At 41.9% G+C, this 24,679-nt stretch overlaps 1 protein-coding gene across 1 annotated transcript in view; it reads left to right on the top strand.

Annotated features, from left to right (window-relative positions):
- Positions 1-602: 602 nt before the first annotated feature.
- The window catches only part of adam22 (ADAM metallopeptidase domain 22), a gene marked incomplete at both ends in the record, with an annotated part of 51,154 nt that continues 27,077 nt past the window's right edge, over positions 603-24,679 (top strand). Inside the window, 6 exons of the mRNA XM_084557861.1 lie at positions 603-699; positions 986-1,146; positions 4,160-4,236; positions 16,367-16,433; positions 21,458-21,540; positions 24,442-24,514. Of these exons, the coding sequence (XP_084413987.1) occupies positions 603-699; positions 986-1,146; positions 4,160-4,236; positions 16,367-16,433; positions 21,458-21,540; positions 24,442-24,514 (558 nt within the window). The remainder of the gene's footprint in view (positions 700-985; positions 1,147-4,159; positions 4,237-16,366; positions 16,434-21,457; positions 21,541-24,441; positions 24,515-24,679) is intronic.

The following is a 24,679-nucleotide window of genomic DNA, read 5'->3' as shown; positions in this document are numbered from 1 at the left end:
TTCGACAAAATTTGGCCGAAGACTACAAATATTTATATCTCTGAACCTCTTCAGTTAATCTTTCCTCATGTGTTCCATCTCTGTTGATCCAAAACAATCAATTCGACAACTGAGTGAATGAGTCATGATGATAATAACAGTGGGAATTGGGCAGGAATGGCGCTCCTGCTGTTTTTGCATGGAAGAGATTTTATAGGCTATCAGCTCAGTCGGTCCAGTCGGCGGAAGGCTGGGCCCGCAGTTTTTCTCCATCCTGCCTCCGCTCATATTTATGCATTAGGCGTTTCTGCAGTGAGCCGCTGGACATTGATATGTTTTAAGGAGGTGTCCCCAGTCCTCCCTCCCTCCCTCTCTGCCTCTCTGCCTCTCTCTCGCTCACTCCCCTCCATGCCTCCTCCGTGCCGCTGATCCTCGGGGTCTCGGTGCGCTCAGACGCGCTCGGCGTTCAGACTCACAAGCACCCCGATGGCCCCCCATCAATGGGACTGCACTAACCAGACGATCAGCCCCGGCTTCAAGCTCCCCTAGCGAAGGCAGGACCCCGAAAGCCTTCTCCTGGATTACCGCACTGTTTATAATTTCCAGCCAGAGAGAGAAAGGTGATGATGCTGATGATGCGCCCGCGATGGTGGATTTCCCTTTTGTGCGTCTATGAATTGATGCACGTCGGTCATCTGAGCAGCCCCGATGCCCCAAATGGTAACTGATAATATTTTGAATATTATAGGAATTATTATAATGCAGAAAAGGCGTTTTATCATTATCAAAAGGCCCGTGTCTATTTTTTAATCATAGTCCAGACTGCTCTTTGATCTACATCTGAAATGTGCACCTAGCCGATAGCTGCTCCATGTTATCAAAAGAGCAAGGACCAATCGACATTTCAGATGTGTTCAGTGTTTGAGATGAATGTGTTTTTATCACGGGTGATTTCAGCGCGGAGGAACAGGCTTGTGATGAAATCGGTGTTTTCCTCTCTGTGCAGGAGACGCCTTGTCGAGCCTGAAGGCTCTTCGTGATGCGGGCAGGTTTGTCGGGAAAGAGGACACGGTGCCTCTCCGCCTGCTCTACAGCAAGCACAACCACAGCCAGATCACACAGGATGAGCTCAGCACCAGGGTGAAAGCCAGCTCCGACTCCACGCAGGTACACGGTGTTTTCATGTTATGAGGGTGGAGAGAGGAGTGTCTGCATGGAGGCTGTGTGAGCTGCAATGATGCATTCTGGAGACATCTCTCTGTTTACAGCTTTTTTATCCTTCATCTCATCTCCTTCCATGCTCGGTGGGAATATCATAATTAGTTAATAACATGCGTAGCAGAAAAGAAAAAAAAAAACATTGAAACATTTAGATAGGAGAAGACCGCACTAATTACACAATCTGCAGGTGCTATATGGGTCATTACTGCCTTCTTAAAAACAGACTGTCCTACATATAATATTCAGTTTAGCATATCAATTGTTCCAGATCACACTGAGCACTCTGTACATTTAGGAAATCGTCAGCAAAAGTCATCTGGGCAACCAGGATAATTAATAATTTAGTGCTAACTTGCATCCTGTGTGTCTTGTTGCTGGGACAGCTGTCTTGGTAAGCACAAATTTTTACCTTATTCATGAATGAGAAGGACCACAAGCTAGCTTGCCACAGTAAATAACAGTAGAGAAATGCTAGCTTCTCTTTTGTTTAAGGTCATTCAGAAACAGCGTTAGCGTGATATAGTATTGTCCAGTAGGGGGCGCTGTAAACTCTAATTATTAACTAAAAGCATGTCCGAAGTCAGCCCTTTAAAAAATGTTGCTGTTGTTTATGAAAAATATATTGTGATTTGATTAGATTTTTTTTTTTGTACAGCAGGCTTGTGTTTGGATGTTAGCCTCTTTGTGTTACGTACCACAAATCTGTAGGCTTGTAGGTAAAGCTGGCTATGCATTACGTGAACTTTGTTTTGCATTATGGTTGACATGACCACCTGCAAAATCGATCTAAAATCTAACAGAATGATTGCGAAAGTCTGCTATAGCTATTTGGCCTTGGCAGTAATAACCAATATAGTGCTGTAATAATCATAATCACTGTAAGGGTGCTCAGTGAAGCAGACTGTCTGCTTGGTTCTTTTTAAGGGATGAGTCAATTAGCATTGTGCAAACCTGTCATGCGTTTTTAATTTGTGTGGCTTGTGTAGGCTAGCCTGTTCAAGGCTCAGGGAGTGGAGAGGGTTACAGATGGTAGCATGCAGGGAGGTGTTAACCCTTTGTCTCTCTCACACCTCAGACAGAGCTGGAGTGCAGTGGGTAAACAAGCTAACAGGAACCATCTGCCATCAGATATCATTTTAATATTTTCCCTTTGAAGCTGATACTAATCTCATCACAGATTTGTAACACGCGCTTGCTGGAAGCTGAATTTTAAAGCCAGGAAATACATTTCTGTGTATCAACAGAACAGTTTTCGGCACAGATTCTTAAGATTTCCTTAAATCTCGCCGAACATTGCCTAAAGCCTCATGTTTTCCAGAGTTATAGGCCTTCTCTGTAGTCAGTTAAGGGAAGCATGTAAATCCTGAGTTTAAAGCACAGAAGATCCTGCATATACAGATAGTCAACAACAGCCACAGATTTCTAACAAGTTATAAAAATTGATATTGGGAAAGAAATACAGACTAATGGGGAAGGAGAGAGACAACGGCAGGTTGGATTTGATTTATGTTCTTAGGCCTCTATTCTCCAGAGAGCTGAAATTTGTGATGTCACTTCCATAAAGGTTTGATCAGTCATCGGCTGTTTTTAGATCAACAGCCTAAAAACAAATCTGTCAAATAGTTCTGAAAATGTGTGATACACGGGACGTTATTTATAGACTTCCGTTGCATCGCCTATTTTCAGTCCCAGACACAAACACCACTGAATGAGTGGCGGGGAGTTCAGCTAAGTGCTCTTGTTGTTTTGGTGGAAAAACAAACGGTTCAAGTGGAATCAGTGTGAGTAATATGCATGTGCTGGTTCACATGTTTCCCTGGCTGCCTCTCTGTGCAGAGAACTGCAAGCACTTCCAGTCATACTTTGATAATCATGAGTGGAAAGTCTGGCCTCCTATAAGTCAGAAATCAATGTAAGAAGAGTCAGTGATTGTCTCTTAATATTGGCCCAGCTCAGTCAAGCCGGGGTGCGCTTTCATTAAGCACAATTACTGGTACCTCCTCCCATCACGAATCCAGTCTGCCAGATTAGATTTCATCCCAAGTGTGGGGTTGTCATTTGTGCGTGCTCCCTTTTAGCTGCTCATATATGCATTGACCACGCAAAGACACGCTCCTACAAACAATGGAGTCTGTGGTCACTGGGGATGCTAGTGCTAAGGTCATCCTTGGGTGAGCACTGGGGCAATTCCTGAAACAGGAACAAAAACCCCTCCTCCCCTCGTTGTCATGCAGTGTCCAATATGTAATGAAGGTAGCCTGTGGGCCAAGCCTAAGGGGGAGGGTGTGTTTTTTTTTTAAGGTCAACATTGGTACTCTCCTGGACCGGAGGAATTATTGTTTGGAGTTCTCATTCAACCACATGGTGTGTAATGAAGCCTGTACCAGATGTGCCCAGTGTTTGAATTAACACATCAGATCATCTGCCAGTCACACATGGTACTTGCCGGCAAAGAAGAAACTGCATTTTTGTGTTTGTGTGCATACGCTGTATGTCCTGGCTGAGGGACAAAAACCTGGTGGCGAAAACGATAAGCTGATTCAGAATTTCTGGGAATAACTGGCTTTGTGAAAATGTGACTAAACCAATCTGGTGAACACAAAAATCAGCGTTACTGTTTTTTTTAAAGGTACCATTCCTGTATGTTATCAGCTAAAGAGAATTTCTGATTTGTTGCTGAAACATTACGGTATGTTATCAGCTAAAGAGAATTTCTGATTTGCTGCTGAAACATTACGGTAAGATCCTTTTCAGGCATCCAGATGAAGAAAAGGACAGACCTTGATGTCTTAATGAAGACGGTCTTATTCTTACTGCTGGTTGGTGTTGAAAAAGACAACACAGCCATCCGTCAATGCAGATGAGAATTGATCTATGCGTGTGACAATGAATTAAGCAATGAATATGATAATGGCTGTTTTTAGTGATTGTAAATAACTTGTCTTAACTGCCTTTTCAGGTGAACCATGTGGCCCAGGCAAGCTTCCAAGTCGATGCTTTTGGCAGAAAATTCATTTTGGATGTGGAACTGAATCAGTGAGTATTACATTATTGACTCTGTCTGTCTGTTTGTCTGTCTTCCTGTCCATGCATCGGGCTTTCTAACTATATATCTGTGTGTATACTGATGTCTTTTTTTTTTCAGCTGTAGTAGCAGATTTATTCTCCCTTTTCCTAAAAATCTTTAATGTCCAGTGTCTTAGCTGATAACTAGGGTAACTACAGGATCACAGGATGGCTTCATTTCTCCCTGAAATGACCATGAAATGACTTCTTTAATGGCAACGTGCTTGTTGAAATGATCCCAGCGGGAGTCATATGTCATTCTCTCAGGCCTGAATAACACTTTTGAGTAGACGTTTACATTATGTTCTTCCCCAAGCACATATTGCACATTAAACTACTGCTGACTCCAGTCTTATAAGTGACAGTGGTCACTGTAGTGCTGCCAGGCAAATACTCATATTTCTCTGATTTCTGCAGCGCTGTTAACTGCCTGTTTTTTAGCAGTGCAGTTAGCACCTGAACTCCGGTGGTTGCCAATGTTGGCTCGTCTATGGATGGATGTTTGTGTATCTATATATGGGTGTTAATGTCTACAGCAGTCCAGGTATTGTGTGATTTAAAAGCTCCATCATAATGGGAAGTGATTTACTGCATAGGCTGGAGCACTGCCCTGTCAGACACTGGTACTGATCACACCTGTGCTGATAGAAAGTGAGCTGCTCTCCCCTTATTTTCTCTATCCTCCTTTTGTTTGTCTCTTTCTCTTTTCCCTCCACCTCTTTAACGTGACCACATCACCCTGTCTAAACCTTTCATCCTCTCTCTATTCTGTTTCTGTTTCTCCCAGTCACTCTTTCAGACCTCGTTCACCTCATTTGTCCTAAAAGCCTGTGAACTTGGCACACAGGCATACAGTGATGCTGCCTGCTCATCACAGAGGAAGTCACTCTCCTGCTGAGTAAAACGTTACATCACAGGAATTCCCAGGTTTAGAAGATATGTTTCTGTACATCCTGCGGCTTCACCGCGTGACGCATTGCCGGTCACGGCTCTAGATGTGTTGCACAGAGGCGTACGTGTTGTTTGGACTGTTTAATGTAGAGTAATTATTAATCTGTGCAATTATAGCAGCCTTTCCTATAACACCTTAATTGGTTGTGGTGGAGATAGTCCATCAGAATATCAATCAATGGACAGAAAGCATAAATATAAAATCCTGTTTTTCACTTACTAGAGAGTGAGTTAGCTCTATTCCATTTGAACTGACGGCAGTCTGACATGAAGTTCTTTGTATAAGAATGAGATCAGTGCAATTTAGCATTGTGTTGTGTGCCTTGTGTCTGTTTTTTTCCAAAAATCCTGAAATGATTAGCCAGTGAGTCAATTCGCTAATAGAATGAAATATAATCAACCCTTTTCGATAGTTATAATTAACTGCTTAACTTCCTTTTCAGGCTAAAATATCAAACATTTCAAGCGTCTTGCGTCTCATCTTGAACAATTTTCCGCTTTATCAAAATTTCACACCTACTTACATAGTTTTTTACAGTACTATAAAATACACCGGAGATTCAGAAATGTGTTTTTATTTTACGTGACGCAAACATTGCAGATATTTTAATAATCAATTCCACCATTTACCAGACTGAAAAGCCCCAACATGTCTCATTACAAGTTCAGTGCGCTTTCGTTTTTCATCATTATTAAATTGAACTTTGAGCTGTTGGTTGAACAAAATGAGACACTTTAAAAAAAAAAAAAAGAACCTTGGGCTCTAAGAAAATGTTATATACATCTCATGTATTGATTATTTTTGTGGTCAGTTATAGAGATAGGAAATGTGCGGAGTGAGAGGTCTTTGACATGCAGCCAGTCGGCAGGTCTGTCGGCCTCAGGTATTGAACCATGGAAATTTATGTGGCAAAAGCTTTAACCATTAGACAACAGGGCGCCATGTCATTATCCTTCTATTTTCTTACATTAAATCAACCAAAAGATTAACCAGTTCAATCAGATATATGTTTTGATTCATAGTTCGTCAGTCTGCATGTTTCTGTATTTTGCTTTTGTCACGGTATTCTTCTCTCAAAAAGAAAGATCTTCAGGTTCCTGGTGTGTCTCAATAAATACACCCTGGTGCCCTCCTCTCCTCTCTCTACCACACTCCTCAGTGAACTGATCCCCCGCTTGACAGTCACACTGATTTTGTTTACCGATAGCTTTCATTCCAGACAAAATAAACCCAGTTGATGTGTGTGTGGGTGTCGGAGTGGGAGGTATTTTAGCTGAATGGACCACCGTCACTTTTTGGCTCCCAGCAACAAAACCTAGTTCTCTCAGTTTGATCAATGAGCGGCTCCGCTGCAGTGCGTTTTTTGTGCGTTTAATTGTTGCTATGAACAAACAAGGGAGGTGAGTGTTTATTTGTTTTTGTTTTTGTTTTTTATTTCAGTTTTCTTCACCAGCTGTGTCTCAAATGCCGCATTATCATCTTCGCTTTTCTTCCTTTGCCTGGAGTTAGTTTTTGCTCTCAGACTGTGAACAGTGAGAGTGTAGGCGTTTTGTTATAAAGTCATATGCTTTGGGTTCTTATGACACACAGTGGCTGCTGAATATGTAAATTCTCAGTCTAGTGTTCTTACTTACAGGTGTGAAAAGGTTGCCTGGATTGTGCTGTCCTCAGAGATGCTAGCTGTGATATAGGAGCTTCTCTATAGAGGTCCAGAGTGAAATATCAAATATTGCAATCATTGACACAGAATTTTGTACAGACATTCATAGTTCGTGTAAGATTCCTCCTTTCTGTCCATGAGGTGACATTTTCAGTTTATTAAATGTTTTGATTAACTCCAAATACCCAAAGAATTAATGGTGCCCCCCCCGTTGTGTTGTGCGATGAGTACTAATTCATAAGTTAACACACTATCATAGATATTTTGTGTGAGATCAATTAATCACCACATTAATCTGTGCTCTGTGTTCCTTGGCTTTTCATCAGTGACATACCATATTGACACAACCCCCCCCCCCATCTGAAGTGTGACAGTCTATGGAGAGAAAGTAAGGGGGGGGGTTGGTGGGTCGTAGGGTCTTTATTCCCCCTCCTGGTCTTTGTCTACCTCAGGCCCTCCATCTCAGCGAACGCCTGCAATTTGCCATTCATGGAACTAGAGTGAGCTGTACACGGGGTTGGGGGTTGTCTCTCTCTCTTTTTTTTTTTTTTTTAAAATCATCCTCGTCCCCGACACGCACGCGCACACGTCGCCACCCTTGATTGCCCCACACCCACTCTCCATTCAGCCCTGCCCCTGCTACCCCCTCAGCCCACCCCTCCCACCTGCTCTCGCTGAATAATAGATGGGTGCTGTAACATTAAAGAGGGGTGTGCGGGCGTGTGCGTAATGGATTCTGTGCCTTGTCTATCATGTGGCCAATGTTTGACCGGTGTAAGTGTACAGTGGTACGTATAACATCATTTCCGCGAAAGTACACGTGTCCTCAGGCGTCCAAGGACAAAAGTACAAGTCCTAGGAAGTACTGAATAAATAAGTTTATTGTTCACTAATTCATATGGTCATAGTTTTTAGATGTAGCTGTGACAGTACTTCAAATATAGGATTTTGTATAGTAATAATTTAATAATTTTATTAATTTAATGTAGCAAAGAAAGCTACTTAAATATGAAAATAAGCTGTGTGGAGATTTTGAATTAAATCAAGAAATAAACATGATGATAATATAACTGTACGAGTCCACTGAAAGAAGATACAGAAAATAATACTGGATCATCTCTGTTGAAAAATGATCTCTTGTAATCATTACGATTTAAGCACAGCACTTAGTTAAACTTATTCTCTGGCACATATTCAAAATTTACATTTCTGTTCATCACATGTCATTTGACAGCGACCAGTCAGATAGTAGCCCGACTGGGATAAATTGTGTAGTTTTGTGTGTGTCTGTGTGCATGAGGAAAAGCCCAGAAAGAGGGAAGACGGTGAACACGTCTGTATAGTTTAGCGTTCATACAGTATGCGGGTTATATATGTATGACAATGTGTGAGTGCAGACAGACAGACAAGAACAGGTGGGCAGGTCCAGCTGGGAGTAAAGAGTTTCATAATCTCAGTGTTATGAAATAAGCCCCTGCAGCAGCATAAAATGAAGACAGCGTCTCCTTCTCCTCATGTTGACACTGACAGACACTCGGAGCGTTGTTATTTCTTGTACTGTGTCGGCTTTCCCTGCATGTAGACACATTATTTATGCTAATGCAAAGGGTCAATTACAGACGACGCTAATTGCATTATTCATTTTCATGAAGGCTGTGTGGATATGCACCAGAGAGGAGAGTGTTGGTGGAGAGGGGGCTGGATTGGATGGCGCTCTAATGTAACCATGGGATCCTTCCAGCTGCCTGTATTAGGCAAGAAGCTAACCAAACATCCCATGGTTCAGTGGTTTGACGAATGTGTGCGTATGTGTTGGTGCATCTGTGCACTGGCAGGAATGTCATTGCCATTGTAGTGGTCAATAAGGAGAGGAAACTGAAAAGCTGCTGCTGCCGCCGAGTCTCTGTGTGTGTCGTCTCGTTGGGTCTCAGGTGCAGAAGAGGAACGTAAAGTGTTGTCTTGATTAGAGATAACAAGAATGGATTGAAAGAAATGAGGCTCAGACAAAAAGAGGGAGGATTAATAATTAGTAGGAGGAAAATGAAGACAATACGACAGGCGAAGAAAGGCCAGATTCAATTAGTTTGCCAGCATTTGTCATCATATAGTAACACACAATGATTTTACACTATAGGTTAATACTATGGCTAAGTTTATTTATTATAATTTATGTTCTTAAAAATAATACTTCTTCCATCAGCTTTGGTCAGAAGAAGGCCTTAAATGCTCCAATACTTATGAGTCACAAACAGTCAGAGGTGCTACAAATGCAGAGTGGTGTATTAGTACAATTGTGAAGAACACATAGCTGCAAAATTAAATTTATTTGAAGTGCTGAGTACATTTTCAGGTCAATTTTGTCAATATACTTATTTGCGATAGACTGGCGACCTGTCCAGGGTGTACCCCGCCTCTTGTCCAATGACAGCTGGGATAGGCTCCAGCAGACCCCGCAACCCCTCACAGGAATAAGCGGTTACAGAAGATGAATGAATGAAAGAGATCCTTTTAGTAGTTTTAGGGGATTTCTCTCTTTTTGTCTTGTATCTTTCTCTTTCAATTTGCTCATTGCTTAGATGATTCAACTGGAAGAATACCTCGTCCATCCTACTCTTGGCAGTGCTCTAAATGTCAGTCATGTAACAGTGTCTTTGTATAAGATGACTGGGATTTTACTTCTCGAACTCCGGACTTCTAAAATAAGTCCTTCCACTTGTGTTTGAGTGGGTGGAGTTGCCGACTCTAGTGTCTTCATTTCTTTTCATCCCAACAGTAATCTCTTGTTCACTTGAACTAATGAGTGCATCGAAATGCCATCTAGCTGATGTCATGTTCATCATGACTTTCTCTGACTTTCACTGTGACATTTTCCATTTCATCCCTCTAATGTGAGTAGGTGTCCGGCTGCTGCCTCGGATCATGGAAGGTGCCGATGCTGTTGCGTCACTGGTGTGTGTCCCTGCACCGTGCACCTCTGTGTGTGCCTGTATTTATGGGTTTGCTGCTTGTCTTTACATGCGGATGCTTCTCACATCCCCACATGTATATGATTTAATGCTCTCTCATGTCCCATTCCACGGTAATTCATCATCCAGCCGCTCCTCACTATCTGCCTCCTGACATTGCTACAACCCAACTCCACTCTTCTCCTCCTTTTCCACCTTCATCTCTGTCTCTGCTCCTCTGTTCCCTGCTCTGTAATTTATTGCGGGGAGGCGTGATCTGATTTGCTGCGAACTTAATGAGAAAAACACAGAGAGGGGAGTGTGTGTGGAAGAAGGAAAGAAGAGGGAGCAAGAGTAAGGCATATAGTCGAGGATGGAGAGAAAGGAGAGGACAGAGAGAGATGTGAGGATGTCCTTCATGCACCCTTGAGCCTTGGTGGGTGGGTTGAGTAGGTGCAGGAGATATGGAACGATACAGAGTGTGTGAGCAAGGTAGGCACTTGGAAAGAGTACCCTAAAAAGTAAACAATCCCAACATCTCCTCTCCTCCCCTCTCCTCTCCTCTCCTCTCTGTGTTATCACATTACTTTGCACGCACTAAAGCTCATAACTGTAGCGATAGCGTTGGGAATTATGCTTGTGTGTGTGCCCGCCTGTGAGCTAATGTAGTGCTCACAAATAATATATTACAGGTCTTGTTTGCTAAGAGGCTCGTCGTCACATCCAGGACTATGTACAGTATGTACTCGCTGTACCTGATGGGAAAGGCTGTGAGTGTATGTTTTTGTGTGTCTGAGGGAGTTCAACTCCGTACGCACAGCATAAACTCTGTATGATGTGTGTGTTTTGTGCGTACAGAGGTGGGCAGGCTTAAAAATAAAAAGCATGGATGTTAGCAGTGGCAGTGTGTAAGTGTGTGTTTCTTTTGATGGGGTGTTCGTAAGGACGCCACACTTTGGGCGTGCTGCGGTGCCTCTTTCGGCCACTGCAATAATTCCTGTTTTTATTAGCCATTAAGATGACCCAGTGTAAGTGATGGCAAAATGCACTGCAAAAAATTAACTCAGAAGTTCAGAAGTCGGTAGATAGAGTAGGAAGTGTTCAACGTCCAAAATTGCTTTCAGTTTAGTATAAAAAAAATAGAAAGATTGTGCCAAATTTCACAGCATCTTATGAAGCAAAAACCCTCAAGAAAAGCAGATTAGTCATTAGGATACATGAATTCAATTCATGTCAGTGCGCGTGATTAATTGTGGCGACATTTCAGTTTGGAGCAAAGTAACAGGACGAGCATCCAACAGAAATGATCCTCCCTAGTTCCCTGACACTGACATGGCTAAAATGCCAGCTGTCTTTAAAGGGCAGGGTTTGTGTTGACGATATTAGGGTATCGCTCTAGCTGCTCTGTCATTCTTTCTTTTCTCCCCCTCTATCATGTTATATTCCTTTATTGATTCTCCACTCTGTCTCTCCCACCCTTTTATCCCCCCCCCCATCCTCTGTCGAGCCGTCTCCCTCTGTATGGCGGATTAGTGGAGACAAAGAGAGATCCTGAAGCCGGCTCTTGCTGAAGACAAGCACAGGAGGAAGGCTGTTGTTCTCTCAGCAGGAAAAGATACTAATGCCCCTCTAAAGACTTTTGTCTATCACAGCTTACTCATTTTCTTCTGTCATGCTGAATAAAAGTAATTTCAGCGTATGGTTTACTGTCAAAAGATTAACTATTTAACATTTATTTTCCTCAAAATCAGATGGAGTTACTGGATGGATAGGCCAAAGTTACCAACAAACACACATATAAAGATGCATGTCAAGACGTGAAATAAACAAAGCACCATAGCTTTGTCCCAAGCGGACGAGGCTCCAGGAGTGTCTATCTTAGCTTCGATTAACCCTGTTTTCATTGCGTGGAGTTCACTAAACATCCACATGTTGTCACAGATACAGATCTCCATGTTCTCCTTAGTGCCTGCAATGTCCCCAGCCACCGCATAATTCAGAGGTCAACTCTGTTTGGCTTGAATGTTGCATCAACCCAAGACTGCAGAAAATGGGAACACAAGCTCTCAGCTTGATTCTTCTTTTTTAGTTCTATTAACATCAACATTTTTTCTTGTTTGTCAGCATCAGTATTCCCTCTACAAGAGCAGCTATCCCAGTGAGTCTGCTGTTGGAATTGCATGTCTGATAAGTGATTGGAGGGCGAATGAATTATAGCCTGGAGACCTTAATGAGGCCTCAGTGGGAGGGAGGCAGGGGTGGAGGGATGGTGAGCAGGTGAAAGCAGCTGCGGCGTTCACCAAAGAGAAACCTCACCCCCCCCCCCCCCCCCCCAATATCTCCTCTGTCTTATTCACATCTTTATTTGTTATGTACCTTTCCATCTTGCTGTGTCCCCCTCATGCTTTATCTGGTGCACTTCTCTCCTCTCTGGTGCTGGCTTTCTCTTCTCTAAGCACTCCCCCATCCTCATTACGGACGCCTGACACAGCACATGTTCAGTCCTTTGTGTGGCAGTGCCCTTTTATTACCGGGTTAAATGGCAAATCCATACATAACGCAGAAGTCCATTTGATGGCTGTAGAGCCTGCGTGCAGAGCCTGTGTGGACATGTGAACCTATCTGACTAAATCTGCTGATTTCTTTTGAGCGTCTGCTTGTGTTTGAGTGTTTTGGGATGTTGAGTGTATTAAAAAGAGTCTTTGAAAAGACTGTGTGAAAGCAATGAAAAGCCTTGTACCCCAACACTTCTGCCAGTCCACTCACACACACATAAACATTAGTCCTGCCAATCTAGCCTTTATGTGCTCTTTTTCATGGCAGTCCTTGGCGACACAGTCCGTGAGAAGAATTTTAGACCACACGGAAACTTTGTTTGTGTGTGTGTGTGCACGAGTCACCTCATGAGATCGAACTGGGTTGCCACAGCAGATGTCTTTGATGCCCAGAGCAACTCACAACAAAATGCTTTAAAAGAAGGACGAAGTTTGACGTGACTGACACCCAGATGGGCTCAGTCGCTGCTTTCGTCAGTTTTTACCTTTAGAAAACCCAATTATTACGCTTAAAGCTTTTTGGAGAAGCATCTTCCTGAAGTTCCTGGGGCTCGTATGTTTGCACAGGTTAAGTGTGTGGGTAGGTGTGTGCGGGTAGGTGGGCTGCTTGACATTAAAGTGAAAGGAAAGCGAGAGAAGGCTGTGATTACTATGTAAATGGATGTTCTAGGTAGGCTACACGCTGCAAGCTGTAAGTGAAGCGTCTGTGGCTCTACCTCTGAAATCTCCTCCAGGCCTGATTGACAGCTGGATGCAAGCGCTCAAACAGATGTTGCCGCGGCAACAGGGCCAAGAAAACTCTCTTCCACTACAGCGGAGGACAAGCAGACTAATTAAAGAAGCAATGAGCTGAGAGAGAGAGAGAGAGAGAGCATAACAGACACTGAACGAGAGAAGAAATCAGTGAAAAGCTGTGGATGCATTTTGCTCTGTCTCTTTTGCAGCCGCACATCTGGACTGCACAGACACCCTCAGGTGCCAGATCCCACACAAGTATGTCTGACTTGAATTGGACCACTTGTGCCACCATGCATCCAAGACTTTAACGTCTCAGGTAGTTTTAGATATGATAATTTATTAAATTATTGAGCTATTGGCCTCTATTTCTGTTTCCTTCAGTGTCTGATTTTTCTTATAAATGACATCTTCAGCTTTGTTTTACAAAGATCTTCCACAAAGCGGTAGATCACAGCGCACGGATATTTTTTTTCCTGTCACATTTTGTGTTTGTTTGCATGTGATAAATGCAGTTATGCAGTTATAAACATAAAAAAAAGCCAGAGGTACAGTCTGGGTGGGTGGGGAAATCTTGCTACGTTGGTGCGTGTCAGTGTGGGGGATGGGTCTGAGGCTGAGTTTGCGTCTTTGTCTGTCAAATAAATTATTTAAATCCCACAACAATTAAAGCTGAAATCTGTTATCGGCGTCCTCCATTAGAGCCCCGTGTGTCTGCCTTGCTGCCTCAGTATGCTGCTTGCTTGCTCCCCCCCGTCTGAGCTCAGCGTGAGTCCGGATAAAGATCACAAGCTCTGAATCTTAAACACACATCCCAGCAGAACAAAGGCTAACAGTGCGCGGCTGTGACGCAAGGATTCGCGCGCACACCGAACGTCTTCATCACAGGCGTGTTTGAATATCTTGACAGTTCTTCTTTCTGATGTAAAAATGTTGGTAATATGTTACTGGTGTCTCTAGAGTCGTGGTGTTTTTAATTTGCACTATGGAGAATAGTCTGAGGTGTTGTGTGAGCTGAGGTTGGAGGGTGTGAAGTGTGTATGGCTGCCTGTTCTGCACATTCTCTAAACATCACAGTTTTTTTTTTTTTTTTTTTTTCAGGAGAGGGCCTCATGGCAGTGCATGATAGGATATCTGTCCAGGCCCTGAGCTCTGTGTTCACACCTTGTTTTCCCACTCTGCTCCATTATTCCTCCATTGACAACACTTCTTCCCTTCTTTCCATTTCTCCCGTGTCTCCCCTTTGCCCACGTATTTTATATTGCTGTAGCAAACTGACCATTAGTCATCGTAGAGAGCAGCCTCCTTCCACTGTGGGCGTGTGCACTGATGTCAGGGCTTTGGTTCAAAAAACAATATATGTGGGATATCAGCCCTGGAGAACGTCTGCTCTCAGTTAATATTAGAAAAGTACACGGGGTTCCTGTGTTCAAATACAAGCTAATTTCTTCTTAACTGACTCATTATTACTAGTATTATACTGTATTTATCTATTTATGTTTTCGCTTTTAACACAAAGCACTTCCTTTGCAGTGATATTACTATAGTGATATCATTGGCTAAAGAAAGACAACTAATGGTCTGTGACAGAAAGCCTAGAAACAGGCCTTTCAGCAGCATTATGAAGGTTTTACTTGCAGATTTCAGACACAGCAACAAACAACTGAGTCACCCGCCAAGCTGTTTTCACCTATTTACATTCTTTATACTGCACCAAACTAAACAGATTAACATGTACTGTGCAGAACCTAGAGTGGAATTAACCTCATTCAACTCTTGTCAAGAAAGCCAGTGTAAATCATAAAACTGCTCTTTTCAGTGAAAAAAAGGCCTGAATGCTAAAGTTGTATCCGTTATTTTTGTTTTTTCATTTTTGCAGAGCTTCTTTATTTGCGACTGGATGAAAGTTTGGTCTGCTTGACGGTTAGAAGCATCGTAGTGGTAGTAAACCTGGGAAAAGTTAGAAACCTTGAGTTGAGATCATCTTGTCACACAGGTTGGGACTATAAGTAGCCCCATCAGTGTTATTTCCCATGTTTTTTATTTTGTTTACAACCTGCTCTTCATTTTATGAAAACTGATCACAGTGTCTCAGAACGGTAATGAGGCTGATAGCCCCAAGCAACCACTGGAAAAAGACAGATTGTTACTGCACAGATTTGAATTAATTCAAGACAAGATAACTAATACTGAAGGTTTATCAATTTAGATTTTCGTCTGGTGGCCTAAATCTACCCTGTAAACACTGACTTATAAACACCGACACCCCTGAACGGGGTGAAAATCTGTCCCATCTACTTGTCTCTTGTCGGCGTCTGGATGTTGACAGGAAGCTGGTATAGATTGATGTCTCTCTGGTTCAGTGTGGCAAGTGGCTTGTTCAGATGCTGCAGACTCTTTTAGTTGCTCATTTTTATGTCAGTTTGTGTTTCTGACAAACGCAGCACTCCTCCTTGAGCAAAAGTAAACTCCGATTAATCAAATGAAAACAAGATGATGTTGGTGTTTAATACCCTCTGGTGTTGTTAGTGATGTGTTGTTCATAGCTCAGTGTGTATATTGAAGACTCACAATGTACTGGTGGTCCTGGCACTGCTCGCATGTATTTCTCCTTCTCGTTCTGTGTTTGTTTTTTCATGTTCAAGTCACCTATTAGTGAGATAACAGGATAAAACTTTAAACTGTATTATGTTTTGAAATAGACCAAAGAAGGGACAAACCTCCATTCATATGCCGCATTCCCCTGTTTTGTGTGTGTGGCTGTGTGTGCACTAGAGCTCATACATCTCTGTCTCAGATTGGGCCTGCAGTGTGTATCTCCATTGGGATTCCTGGGTCCAGCTCTGCTGAGGAAGCACACACCGACTGATTTCTTCTTATTTATGCCACTCTTTCTCTCCCTCACACTCTCAATTTATTTCCTGCCCCCTTCCCATTGTGCCTGTGTTGCATCTTACACTACTTACTGACCTTCACTTGTCCTTTATTCCTCTGATAGAGACACATACACATAAGCACTGGACATTTGCTAGAAGACTGGATTTGTATAATTATGTTTGTGTGAGTTTGTGAGCTGGAAATAGCCTCGTCCCTGCACGCTGATCATAATTAGCTGGGCTGATGCTCTGAAGCTCTGCACTGCCGAGACAGAATACAATCATTCTGTGAAACAGGATCATGCTCGAATAGCTGAGTGACAGTTCAAACAATTTCTAACTTTAATTTCCTTTTTTTCTTTCTTCTCTGTTCCCAGTGATCTCCTGTCTTCGGGATACGTGGAGAGGCATTTGTCACCAAACGGGAAGACTGTCGTCACCAGTGTAAGATTCTGCAAATCATCTCCTTATCTCCCATCGTGCTCCCTGACACAGATTACACTGGACCGCTATTTACAGTTAGGATGGAAGATGCAGTATTTTATGGTCTTGTCATTAAAACCATCTAAACCTTCTAAACCATCTTCCCCGGTATAAACATGCAACATGCATTTGGTTGTTTGAGTTAAAACAATAGTTATATACGCCAATCAGCAATAACATTACAACCACTGACAGGAGAAGTGAATAAGATTGACAATTTTCTGATAATACAATGTTCTGCTGGGAAACCTTTGGACCTGGCATTCATGTGGATGTTACTTAGACATGTAGCACCCACCTAGACCGGACCAGACACCTCTTTGGTGGCAGCAGCCATCCCCAGCAGGATGCAGCCTGACACGGGCACACACACAAAAACGGTTTAGGAACAACTCCAAAAACATGAAGGCCAGCACAAGGTGTTGACCTGGCCTCCACATTCACTAGATCCCAAACTGATCAAGTATCTGTGGGATGCACTGGAACAAGCCTGATCCACAGAGGAATCGTCTACACTTATATGTCCTTTTCTAACCTCAGCGGTACAAAGTGCTCTTCAGATGTTCTTATTCATCCATTCTCACTAACACACCAGAGGCAGCAGCCATGCAAGGCATCGTTGGGAGCAATGAGTCCACCAGCTCCTCCTATTGAACCTACGCACTGAGCCACAATGTTGGCTGAACCCTTATTAGTGTAAATATCTCTTAGATAACATGATCAGTATCATACATCCACACATAGATCACATGTTAAAATCAGCATGAGGTTAGAGATGTATAATGTCATGCTGTTATGGCGTATGTTTCCCTGACTCCAGAAAATAGCAGAGCTGCTGAATGGGCACCGCTGGAAATTTGTCCACAGCTGTAAGTTTACAGCTGCAATTTCCTGTAGACCCTGCAGGTTCTTCTCCCTCTCCTGATCCTTTTATTGCTTAATCAATGAGTCAGTTTTAACGCCGGGAAAACCCACACCCCGTCCAGTCATCTAGACTTCTTCTATTCAGCTTACATTTATGGAAACCCAAGTGGATCTGTGGCTTTGGACTGAACCTGAACATGAGCTTAAGATTGATGTGATAATCCTCTAAAATCAGTTACAGGACACCCATTGAGGCATTGCGTTACATCACATAAGTGGAGGGATTATAATGGTCAGGGTTTACTTAGCTAAGTAGCAGATTAGTGAGATATTAGATACTTCACAGAGAATGATCCAGATTATTACACCACATATTGTGTGATATGGTCACTGGTAATTATGGCACTGACTGTAAAGCAATCTGTGAATTAATTCTCTGTGTAGATGAATATTCAGAAATCTCCATCTGTAGTTTCCTATTGTCGGCCCCTTTTTAATTGGAAACAGCAAGAGCTGCTTTCTTTTTATTAATGCATGCTATTCAGAGAGGTTAATAGGAGACGAGCCCAGTTTGTTACTCAATGCAGAGGTCAACATGTCAGCCACTGTAACACAGCTGCTGCTCTGATAACTAGGTCAGAATCCTCTCAGCTCATGTTGAACATATGTAATCAAGGTAGCAGGTACACACTGCTAATGTGGTCGCAGTTCCAGCTCTGTGTCCACAGTTTGGGTTCAATGCAATTAATGCAACCCTGATTCACACACATCCCATCCATGTCAGAAGACATTTCTCCCAGTGTGTTCTTTGGATTTCTAAATAATTTGGTTGTATGATTATTAGTATTAGTGGTACGTGATGGTGATTCGGAAATGTGTCACAATGTTATAACTAAAAATTCGACGTGCGGTGCATTTCGCTGAATGAAAATTAAAAGTTTAGTCTAAATGGGATGAAAGCCGTCTGTGTCTCCTGTAGGCAACGTCCTTGGGTTTAGTACAGTGACACAAAGGAGGAAGTGAGATTCCATTGAGAATCATATGAGACACAAACCCATGTCTATAACCTTTCATAATTGAATAAGTAAGTATTATACTATAAGGACGTTTTTAATAGTGAGTCAGCTTTGTTATGGAGTCTCATTTTTTTCCTAATGAACAGTGTGTTTTATTGTAATGTAGATGTAGTTGTATAGTTTCCTTATCTCTCTTCATAATGGATTCACCGCTTGCAAACTTTTGCTGACATTCAGGGGGCAGTGTGTCCTACTTGTTTACCAAGTATCTGACCTCGACCTCTACATTGTCCATTGTGTTGTCCAGATTAGATGATTAATTACTCTTGTGAGGGTCTTAGGAGATTACAGATCTGACAAATTTAGCCACACACACACGCACTTAGGATGGAGGATGTACCCTCATCACTTGGTTTTGGGTTTTTCTTCCTTTGAGGAGAAGTGGAGCAGAAGGTTCAGGGCGACAGCATGAGAAGAGACGCTGGGATAGTAGAGCACAGCACCACTTATAAATAGCCTTCTCTGTCTCTTCACTTCTCACTCGCTCTATGTCTCTTTGCTCAACCTCTCTCTCTTCATCTGTAGCTCCAGTTAGGTTTATCTAACGCTTCCACAACCTCTTCTGTTACACACCTTTATGCTTTATGCTGTCAGTCAAGGTACTGTGAATAGTCTCTCCTCTCTTGCCAAGAAAACACTGCTGTTTACTCTTATTTGTCAGATCTAGCCATTGTTAACATGATAATGGGAAAACGGAGAGACGGCGAAAAACAAAGGATCCGTAGCTTCGTTTGTTCGCCCTGAATCCGATTTGAAAATGATAGCTAAGTGTGGTGTAACTGGGACTGAGGGAGAGGGAAGAGGCAAGTAACCGTAAAAAGCAAGTGATTGAAAAAAACAAAAACAAATCACTCTCTGCATGGCTGATGCAATTTCACTCCTATAATTCAATGATGACAGTTTATTCAGATGAGTTCCTCGCACACTGATACACACACAAACACACACACACACTTTGTTTGCAACACTACACTTCTGAGGACTTCAGCTTGAGAACATTCATGCTCTAAAAACAATGACTGTAAACTATATATAAGCCTGATATCCCAAAGTTAAGATGGCCTTTTAAGGAAATAAGGACAGACAAATTGTTTCCCAATATTCATCTAATAGTGAAATTAGTAAAAAAATAAATAAGTATGATAATATGTTAATAATATGTTAGAAATTATGCATATAACCAGTGAGTCAGAGATCAGACTAGAGTCAGAGGGCCTCTGGAAATAAAACATTCATTGTTGTTTCTCTGTAAGTTCATATTCCCAGACCTAACTTTGGTCCAAACCTTTCATTTGACAGAAGGTATCTATGACAGAATGCCAGGAACTGACATGTTTTCCCTGCGTGTGTTTTCATGAAAATATTGTCTTAACTCAGTGCTAACTTCTCAATTATTTTCTGTCATGCCCCCCCTAGGGGACAGAAATGTTTTCAGTCTTGGTTCCAGCAGGCAGACAAATGACAGCACATTCTCTTCTGCATGGTTTGATTTTATGACAGTCTATAAATATAGTTTAACCCCCACAACTGCCATCAGAGGATCTACTGTGTATCTATGGGTCTACGCAAAAAAAAAAAAAAAAAAAATAGAAAAATATTTCTCCAATAATCTGATATCCCGTGACAACTCCACAGCTCCAGTACATATGATCTAATGATGCTGGTGCATTAAAAGAGCAGTATCTAAGAGAATGTGTTTTTGTTTAGGCCAATGCAGACAATGTACTAATGTAGTAGACCTGAATCTGTTATCAAACATATGGCTATATGAGTAGTATCAATCTTCTCATCTAAATTACACCATGAAAGCTGAATAAATATGAATGAAGGTAAATGGAAAGTAATATTGCAGGAGGTAATCTCCCTAACAGTGACCTAAGTTTAAAAAGCCTTAAAAAGACCTAAGCCATAAAACTTGAAGGAGAAGAGTGTTGTTGCTTGTACTATCTGAATTATCACTATCTGTGTAACACAGTATCTACACAGTGACATTGGTTATTGTTACTATAAGAGAAGTACTACTATGCCATACAATATTTTTTACAATAGTGTGTTTCCATCTTTGAGGCAACAGTTCGAGGCGATCGTTTTTCTGACATTTCAGTTCCCAAATGTAAAAAGCCAGAGAAATAAAGAAGCATTTGGAAGAATGCATGTGGAAGAATTTGGTTTGCCTGCACAGAGCCCTGACCTCAAACGCATACAACACCTTTGGGATGAATTAAAATGCTCACCAGAGGCTGTTGTAGCAGGATAATAATGGCTGTAGTTCAGGTTTTCACATGCATTTGTAGTTTAGTAACGCCAACAAACACATACGTGCATCCTCACACAAACCCATAAGACATGGATTAGGATGGGGTCCACTGAGAGAGCTGGATGTAGAAGTGGATGCAGAGGTACGTTGCTGTGCGCAGCATCAGACGGTAGAGCAGAAATTGATCCTTTGATAAAAGCTGCGCTTCCTCAGGGAGACCCGCTTCCTGCCTAATGGCTGTTAGGCAGCAAGAAATGGACCAGCAAGAGATGGCCTGCAGAGCACTCAGACACTTAGACATCATACACGTCTATAGAAAATAAATGTGTGTTTACGCTTGCAGATAGGGCAAGAGACGCACTCACACATAGATAGATGGGGATGGAGAGTGTAGACGCATAGAATGAGTGCTCGACAGAGATGGAAAAAATTTACAAGTGACCGATGGTGTGGCTTCCTACGGCGAAAAAGTTGCGATGGAAGAGAGTGAAGTCACAGAGGCGTTAAGACACAGATGGTGGGATGTGAATGGGTTCATCTCAGAGAGCAAAGCACCAAACAAACACTCATGACGTGCGTTCACATATATGCACCAGACCAGATCATACTTACACTTGCGTGTATTAGCAAATTAATTCTGTGTGATTGATCTCCCTGGACTCATTTCCTGATGGAATATGGTAATGAATGGAGCAAGTGGAATATTTCCCTCTGTGTTCGAGACGTTTTCAGAAGCAAAAAGCATGTGTGTGATCTTAACGTGTGTGTGTTTTGTGTTTTGTGCACAGGGAGGAGAGCACTGCTACTATCAGGGAAAGGTCAGAGACCGCCCTCGCTCCTTTGTGGCTCTCTCAACCTGTCATGGATTGCAGTAAGTACAAATAATATGGATGTGACTTTTTGTGTGTGTGCATGTTTTTCTAAGCCAGTGTTGGAGTCTCTGCATGTTCAGGGCCAAAGCTTTGCTCCATTTCATTCATTAGGTCAGTGTAATCAGTTTTAGGCAGCCCTCCCTGCCTCTCTGCACTTTTCATTACATGGGTTATCAGACAGACAGACAGACATCACCCTGTCTTTGTCTCTTCTTCTTCTCTTGTTTTCTCCTCCTTCCTCTTCCTAATGTTGGTATTTTTAGCGTTGCCTATGTCAGTGAGCGAGGTCCGAAACAAAGCCTTATGGGAGGAATACATGTACACTGTATATTCTGAGTCACTGTATGTGTTTATGTATGTAGAGAAAAGCAAGAGAGTGGCTGCAGAGAGCAGATTAGTTATTGTGTTCATAAAAACACACACAAATCTTTTAACTATGAAGTATATATTGTGTCTAGTATATTTTGTACTAGCTAGTAATTTTACATTCACTATTTAGGTGTATTAAAAAAGTGTTTCTGCTCAACGGTTAAGACTAATCCTTATATTAATTATGTAATTACTTTTATATAGAATCCCAGACACTTTGTAACTTTGTCTCTTCGTAGACATATTTAAGGTTGAAGATGTGAAGACCGAGATGTTACTTCTGTGAAGACATTAATACCATTTACCACCATTTCATTGTTGACAGTGTACACTATCCCATCTAATTATCGCTTTAGAAAACATTATGACTCATTCTCCATCCATTACTCCGTATCATAGCTTTGCTCGGATGCAGTATGTCTCGCTTCAATATAATTAACCAAGCAGACATGTAATTTCAGCTAATTATGGCAAGGGGCTAAAATCAGATTGATAGTTGCTGAAAAAGCTAAAACATGCTCTGGCTCTTAATGATGTTTGCATATTTCATGGGATTGTGGCAGCATGTTGGGAAATTTGTCAGCACAGCAGATTACATTATGGTGCATGCAAAATAACGCAAGGAGGGATAATGAATTAAGCTCCAAACTAGATGAACAGGCTGCGTGCACAGTACGACCTCATATTAGGGGACTAATATGTTATAATGTGATGGACAGGGTTACAAGTGTTTCCTTCTGTCATGACTGGCACATAAAACGCGCAGTGTGTCACTAATAATTGGCCCAAATGTTGGCGTGGCATATTATGATGCTGTCATACTTATTTTTATTATTTGTAACAATGCTATAGGACCTAAAGCTTAAGTTTATGTGCGTGTATATGAGAGAGAGAGAGAGAGCAGGATGTGAAATGACAAACACCTGACTCAGCATAAGGGAAATACTCTCCCTCTAATGTCTAACCCCCCGACACCACTATATACTCCCTTGACTCCCTCCTCCCTCTCGTTTTCTCCCTCTCTCTCTCTCTCTCTCTCTCTCTCTCTCTCTCTCTAACACACACACAGAAACTTTACCCTGTAATGCAATACACTATTAGCTGTGTGTGGAAGAATAGTGCTCGCAGCTTTATGCGTCCTGTTGACGTCATACAGAATTATCTGCATATCTTTATTTTGGACACTTTGGATTTGGGCACTAATGCAAAACTATGCAAAACAGTTTTTAAACCTTGAAGCTACATTGAGGACTCGGGTGATTTTAATTTTTCCCTTATAAATTATCAAACCTGACAGCAAAACATTAAATTGAAACTCCCTATAAATACAGGCATTGATTCTTCATAGGTTTATCACTAAAACCAATCAGTTTACATTATCATTTAATGCATTGTAATTGTAAAAACTCTCTGCTGCTACTTTAAAGCTTTATCAATGGAAGGATAATCCTAATGTAAAAGACTTTTGATATGATATGAGGTCCCATCTCTCCAAAATCTGATTCAGAAAATTGATTTTTAGATCTTTTAATGTTTAGAAACCAGTGGAATAATAGTGAGGTTTCTCTTTTATGTAAAATATAAAATTAATAAATGAATGAACACACATTTTTCTTGTTCAATAAAGCTGCTCTAAAAAATGCTACATGTAACTTCCTGCTCTACAGAAAAACACTCTTTGACCTGTTTTTTCTGACCGGGTGTAATCTACTTTAAGTGCTGTGTTGGACCAGGATGAAGTGTGTCCTGAAGGGTAAAAAAAAGTCTCGGAGAGAGAGAGAGAGTTAGAAGGGAAAGAGGAGTGAGTGTTTACCCTTCTCACTTCACTTTGACCTGACCAATCTCCTAAAAGCCTCAGATAAAGTTAATTAATGGATAAAGTGTCGTTTATGTACACATGCCAGCCACGAGAAGACCTTCAACCAGCTGCTAAAATAGAAACCGATCTTTGGCTTCTCAAAATGGTTGCTTGTTCAAAACGCCGTGGCCTCTTACGGTCATGACCTTACTGGGTGACAGAGTTTTCCAGCACATCGGGAGCAAGCGTGCACTTGAGGTTACTACATTTTTCAGTAAACGCTGGAGTGAATTATCTGCTAAATGCAACCCTGGAGGCTTGGCCCTCGAGCTCTACTCAAGTACTGCACTTGATCTTTGTCATCTTCTGAAATTAACCTGTCACGTTCAATTAGTTCAACCAACATCAGTAGTAAAATGCTGCTTACAGTACCGTAATCAGTATTTAATATAGGATATGAATACTCCCTCCACCACTGGCCGTACATAGGCCGAGTACAACATTGAGGACAAAAGAGGATTTGGGCCAAACTGCGCCTAGTGGGAGACCTTTACAGTTATTATTCTGACAAATGCTCCAATAATACATTTAGCCCCCGAGCAAGCAGCGAAATGACTAATCTATCACGCTGATAGTTGAGGAGGAGTCAAATTCTTCCATTTACTGATGAATAAAACTGCAGAAACTTTCCTTGATATGTGCTCTCTCCTCTCCCCCTCTCTGTCTTTTTCAGTGGGATGTTTTTTGACGGCAATCACACCTACATGATTGAGCCTGGAGGACAGGGCAGCAGCGGCAGCAGCAATGTAAGTGCTCTACAAATCTATGCTTTCAAGAAGCTAGAGATGGCTCCCCTCAGCAGGGATTACCAATCCGTCTCCTTGCGGTGAATTGCTTCTCGGTCCTGTTGAGTTGTCAGTGGTCGGATCATTTTTCACAGCAGTATTTGTATGTCTGATCGTCCTCTACCC

This window comes from Chelon labrosus, assembly GCF_963514085.1.
Source record: "Chelon labrosus genome assembly, chromosome: 12".
Taxonomy (NCBI): Eukaryota; Metazoa; Chordata; class Actinopteri; order Mugiliformes; family Mugilidae; genus Chelon; species Chelon labrosus.
The sequence above is the reverse complement of the archived record's forward strand: the minus strand, read 5'-3'. Positions and strand labels throughout refer to the sequence as shown.